The sequence below is a fragment of the Leishmania braziliensis genome, chromosome 18 (genome assembly GCF_000002845.2).
Source record: "Leishmania braziliensis MHOM/BR/75/M2904 complete genome, chromosome 18".
Classification (NCBI taxonomy): domain Eukaryota; phylum Euglenozoa; class Kinetoplastea; order Trypanosomatida; family Trypanosomatidae; genus Leishmania; species Leishmania braziliensis.
In genome coordinates, this window is record NC_009310.2 from 433,344 (window position 1) to 439,049 (window position 5,706).

General features: G+C 56.1%; 1 protein-coding gene across 1 annotated transcript; it reads right to left on the minus strand.

Annotated features, from left to right (window-relative positions):
• Window positions 1–2,228: 2,228 nt before the first annotated feature.
• Window positions 2,229–4,475, minus strand: LBRM_18_1130 (conserved hypothetical protein; the record flags this gene model as incomplete). The annotated part of the gene is made up of 1 exon (XM_001563985.2): window positions 2,229–4,475. The coding sequence occupies one exon, from the start codon at window positions 4,473–4,475 to the stop codon at window positions 2,229–2,231; it is 2,247 nt and encodes a 748-aa protein (XP_001564035.2).
• Window positions 4,476–5,706: the final 1,231 nt, after the last annotated feature.

The window sequence follows — 5,706 nt, forward strand, 5'->3', positions numbered from 1 at the left end:
ACACCGTGCTAGTGAACTATGTTGCGGCAGTGTGTGGGCGTGGGTGTGGGGGGAGAAAGATAAAGAAGGGGGAAAGATGAAGAAGATCAGTGCGGACAGACACCCACGCACAAACGCCTACTAGAGAGTGCCTCCTTTTGTTTCTCTCCTGTGCTCATGTACTCCCTTGTTGGCATGATGTTGCCTTGTTGATCTTTTCGACGTGGCCTCGCCTCGCCACATATTTGGTTGTTGTTGTTGTTTTAGCGTGCTTGAAAACAAAGGCCAGTGAGGGCTGGCCCGACAAGATGAAACGAAACAGAAAACGATGTAGAGGCGGGAGGGAGAGGGAGAACAGATGCATCTGAGAGAACCGGGGAGGAGACTTCGTAAGTGCAGGCGAGAGACACACAAACAATCCCGCACAGGTCTGATCGGTGCTGCACCGCTGGCTCAGGTGCAGACAGGGGCAGAGGGTGCACACGACTCGCAGTTCTCCTTCTCCCTTACACACACACACACATTCATACTCACACTGAGATCCATACGCGCGTTTTCTTCCTTGTCGCTGCCTCAGAGAGAATAGGTAGGGAAGACTAAATAATTCGAGGTAGAGACAAGTTTTAAAAACTTACTTGGCAGAGTACAAAGTCGAAGAGAGAACAAGGAAGCCTCGACAGAGAGCAGTGACACGCACTGGTGTCGAATGCGAGAGCCAACGCGCATACAGCTACCCAGCACACAAGCACACACACACACACATTCCTTTAGTTTCCCCACTCACCCCCGTTTGTTGAATTGGCCATTTCTTCACTCTACACAGGTCGCTGTACCTTTAAGGGAAGCTGCACAATACAACGTAGAAGACATGAAAGGCAGAACACACAAAGAGAGACCAACAGAAGGCAAAATAAAAATTAAGAGAGAAAAAAACAAGAAAACCCCACGGACGAGAGTCACTGAGAGAAAACACATATGGCACGTAGCATATACGCAGAAGTTATTGTTAGCTTGTCCTTAAAAGTGTCCAGTCTCGGACAGACAACATGAGTGAAACTCCACTCAGCCACCGGCCCGGTCCAAGGCCCATCGCGTGGGGCGAGGCAGCCGTAGACACGCCTTACAGAAAGGCCGCCTCACAGCCGCTCGCCACCTGGGGCATCCCTCGGGGCAGGTCCCGCTCCCGCCCCCCACCGGTGGGCAGTGAGGGCTGCGTGAGGTACGCTCGAGTCACGCTGACACGCCGCCCATCATGTGCAGGGCGCAGACGGGTTCACTGTCGCAGGCCGCTCCGACGCAACGCCATCCAGGACCTGACCGCCGACATCAGCAGCGATAAACTGCTCTGGCCTCCCCTACGTCGTAGGTGCCTGACCCTCTCACCACCAGAGGTGGCTCAGTATGGGCAAGGATAAGGGGACTGCCTGGCTTCCCCCGCAGAGCGGTTACGAGGCCCTGATACCATGCACCGAGGCGGCCCTCTCCACCAGGGTAATATGAGAGAGAAAAGAGAAGCGGAACAAAATAGAGGCAGCCTCCAAAATAGCCGCAGCAGCAGCAGCAGCAGCAACTATAAAAGGTTCTCAGAGCACGGGCACACGCACACACGTGCACGAGGCATTAGAAAAATGCCACCAAAAACACTGGAGAAACACGTAAAAGGGAGCGCAAGGGGTTTCCCATGTGGGAGGTGAGTTACAGGTGAGTGAGTGTGTGTGTGTATGCGTGGGTCGCTTTTTTCTTGTATGCTTTACCTCCAGCGTGTCCTTCTGGTGGTGGTGGTGGTTCGCAGCCGCCCCTCGTTACCCGGCCCCCCACCTTTGCCCCCCCTTTTTTTCACCTGCTGTTCTGTTCGTTGTGTGGACGTGTGTCTTTAGTCACCGGCCGATGTCCTGCCGTACTAAAACGACAGGACAGAGCAGCAGGACCAGAGAAAAGGAAAACGGTAAGGCATGCTGAGTGCAAAGCGTTGATGCAGCAGGGAGACGAGGATCCCGAGCTTGTGGGTTTTTTTTGTGTGTGTGTGCCCACTCCGTCACTCAGATGACCCCGGCCTACACAACGTCGGACGATAAAATGAAGACATGCACGCTCAGCGAGAGGAGAGGGGCGCATGCACTAAAATAAGGTCAAAGAAGAAAATTTACAAAAGGCACAGTCACACACACACACACACACACGCACACACACACATATACATACGAGAAGGCAGAAGCAGATCACCCCCTCTGTGCACTCACTTTTCGCCGCTAAAGCTGCGACGACGGCGACGGCGGCATCCACACAGTTGTGTCCAAGTCTCCGTACAATGGCCAGTTGATGGGAGCGCCGCTGCCAGTCAACGACCCACCAGCTCCAGTGGCTGTCGGTACAATGAAGAAGACGCCGTTGGTGCTGCCCAACTGCTGCGAGGTTGGTGTCATCAAGGTGGCAGGAACGTAGCTGCAACCCACCTGCTGACCGGCACTATTCATCAGCATCACGTACGGTGCGCCTCCTCCTACGCTGGTCGGCGACTGAGGTACTCCCATCGCGGTCGGCGGTGACAACGTGGGGCTCAGCAGTGGGTATGTCATACACCCGTGCGGCGGCGGGGCAAAGATAGTCGGCGTGAAGGAGTACGCAATTCCACCGCCGGCGGTGGCGACATTGTTAGCGACGCTGGGTAGTACCGGTGGTAGCAGTGGTGGCTGCTTCGCAGCAGGCGACCTCCGCACGGCGCCGCCGTGGTAGGCACTAGACTGATGCCCCTCACTCGCCACAGCCTGGGCTCCGCTCGCAGCACGCAAAGCCGTCGAGCCCGGTGGCTTGGACACAACCGGCGCCACTGCCCTCGGCGCAGGCGCATGCTTGAAGTCGCCCTGCACGTTCGGGTCCACGTGCACGGCGTGGATGAAATTGCAGCGCTTGCCGCGGTTGCACATGCGGTTGAAGTAGTAGTGCGCGCAGTGCGAGAGCGGCGCTGTGTGCTCGCGCCAGTTGGTGCTGCCGCGCGTGACAAGAATGCGCTCACTGGAGATCACCTCCGACGGAGGTCGCTCGTTCGGTGCCAAGACGGTGACCTCATCCCCGGCCGGGAGTCGCGGGTAGGTGCACAGAGAAAGGTTGCGCCATGCGTAGTTCACGTGGATGCTACACCGGGAGACTTTGCGGATATCGGCGTGCACAAACTTGCACAGGTCTCCCTTCGAGCAGCTTGTGGGATTCTCGAGGGTAAACTTGCGGCACAGCACAAGCCGCGACACTCCGAGAGACGAGCTTGGGCGGTGGAGCACCTGCGAGGCTGGAATAGAGAGCAGTGCCTCGAAGTCCGAGTCGTAGACGCTAACATGCGTCTCCTGCCCAGCGGAGTTATTGCGGCTTTTTGGCAGACTGTCAGGTCCCAGCTGATCAGCGGAGGGGTCATAGTTGCAGCTGTTTGCATGCGGGTGGCGTGGCGCGGCGCCGATGCGCTGCTGTCGCTGCTTCAAACGTTGCAGAGGACTCTTCGGCAGCACCACCACCGCGTCATCTGCACGCGAGTTCTCTTTGGCTGAGAGCGCCGAGTCGCAGAACGTGGAAGGGCCGCCGCAGCTTGGCACTTTGGGAGAGCGCGTCTCGCCGTCACCGACGTTGGCCTTGTTGCCTGAGAACGAGATGAGAGTGGACCTGTGAGTCTCACTGAGCGCGCTCTCATCCACGGTCCGCGCGGCTGGCGGTGTTGTCGCGCTTGGGTTAGAAGAGCAGTTCTCCCCTGCTTTAGAGAGATGAGGGCTGGTGAAGTAAGAAGCGAGGCAGCTGGTGTGGGCACCGTACTGCGCAAGCGAACTGGAAACCGAGGACGTCGAGGACGACGACGACGACCCCGAGTAGAACTCCCGCAGCAGCACACCAACGTCGTGCACCGAGCGAGTCACATATGTGGGCTCCACGGGTTCTGAGGCAGCCACGCCGCTGCAGGCCGCCCCGCTCGCCGCGGAGTCCGGCGTCGGCCACGCCGCGGTCACCACTGATGGCGGCGAGGTAAACTTATCAACTGACGTGTTGCTTACTGTCTGTGAGCTGTTGCCAGTAGACGACGAGTTCCTGTGTAAGTCAGTGCCAGCGCCGATGACGCCACTCCCAGGCGCAGACACCGGCGAGCCAACAAACTCGAATGAGGCCGCCAAGACCCCAGCACTCCCGGAGAGTGAAATCCTCGACGGAACCCCACCAGAGCAACCGTGGCTGATTACCTTCTGATCTGTGGTCGCACAGGCAGAGTGCAGGGGCACAGTGCCGGTGGAAGAGTCGCCAAAGTGCGACTTGTAGGAAGATGACGCTTTCGAAAAGTTGGCCGAATTACTTCCAGGGGGGTTTGACGCCGAGCTAACCGAAATGGCGGGTGAGGAGACCGCGCTTCTGTGGTCTGACTGTACAGCAGAGCTCACTGCAAACCCTGGCGCCGGCATGGCTGCCACAGTGCCACAGCACGAGTAGTACGAATTTAATGTCATTGACTTGCCTGTGCTATGCATTACTCACCCAAGACCAACGACGAGAAGAAGAGCAAAGGAATGTGTGCGTGGAGAGAGAGAAGTGGAACAGAGAAAAGGACGAGCAACGCAACAGAGCGAGTGTGGCGGGGTAATTTCTGCGCGAGAGGCAGAGCGCTACACGAGAAGTAGAAGAAAGCGAGAAGAAATACAGAGAGGTGCAGATTAAGAAAAAAAAAAGGGAGAGAACGAGGGAGAGAAGCACGAAGAAACACGCAACATGCAGCACAGCAAAGGCGACGGGGGGGAGGAGGGAAGAGAAAATAATAAATAGAGCACGAAAAGACGCTCCTGTTCGTTGGCCTTTCTTTGGGTGCAACACAGGCTGTGGACGCCAAAGCTATCACTTCACCACTGTCTGTTCTCCCTCTTCCCTTCTCCCCAAGGGGCTGCACGTAGACTTCGAGGGGGTATCTTTCACAAAGTTGTCCGTGGCGTTGCCTTCTCTGTTTCGTTTTCCCTGTATGATGGCGCAATAGAACGAATCAAGAGAAGAAGGAAAAAAAGAGCTCAAACAAAATGAGAGTTATGCTGTGCTATGCTAGGCGTGCGTGTGTGTGGGTGTGTGGGTGGGGGAGGGGGGGAATAAATAAATAAAAACAGCGAAGGAAGGAAGGAAGAAAATGTCACGCAAAGTCACGCGAGAGCGAAGAGCGCGCGAAGTGACGGAGAGGAGAAAAGAGAGAGGGAGAGAGGGGGGTATGGTTAAGAAATAGGGACGAGTGACTCGGATGAAGATGAAGAAAGAGCGCGCAAGACACGAAAACAAAAGACAAAGGGGAGAGGAAGAGGATCTAAGCCGAAGGAAAAGAGAAAAGAGGGTGAGAGGGGCGCAGTACGTGAAGCAGAGCAATAATCCCTCCCTCTTCCTCTTTTAGTGTAATGTATGCGCGCGCGCTTTGATTTGCCGTGTCTCTTTTTTTTTTTTCCTTTGAAGAGAGAGCGATAGGCCAAGAGAATCCAACAACAACAGGCAGAGAAACTGAAACTTGTAGCTTTCAGTTTCTCTGTCCCTCTCTCTCAGCAGCAGCAGCAGCAGCAGCAGGGGCAGCAGCAGGGGCAGCAGCAGCAGCAGCAGGGGCAGCAGGGGCAGCAGGGGCTTGTTTGGAAACTGAAGCGCGTGTGTTATGTGGGGCAGCGCACATAACACACGCGTAGAGAGAAGAGGGGTAAGTTCTGGCAAAGACAGCGGCAAAGCAAATGAAAGTGAAAC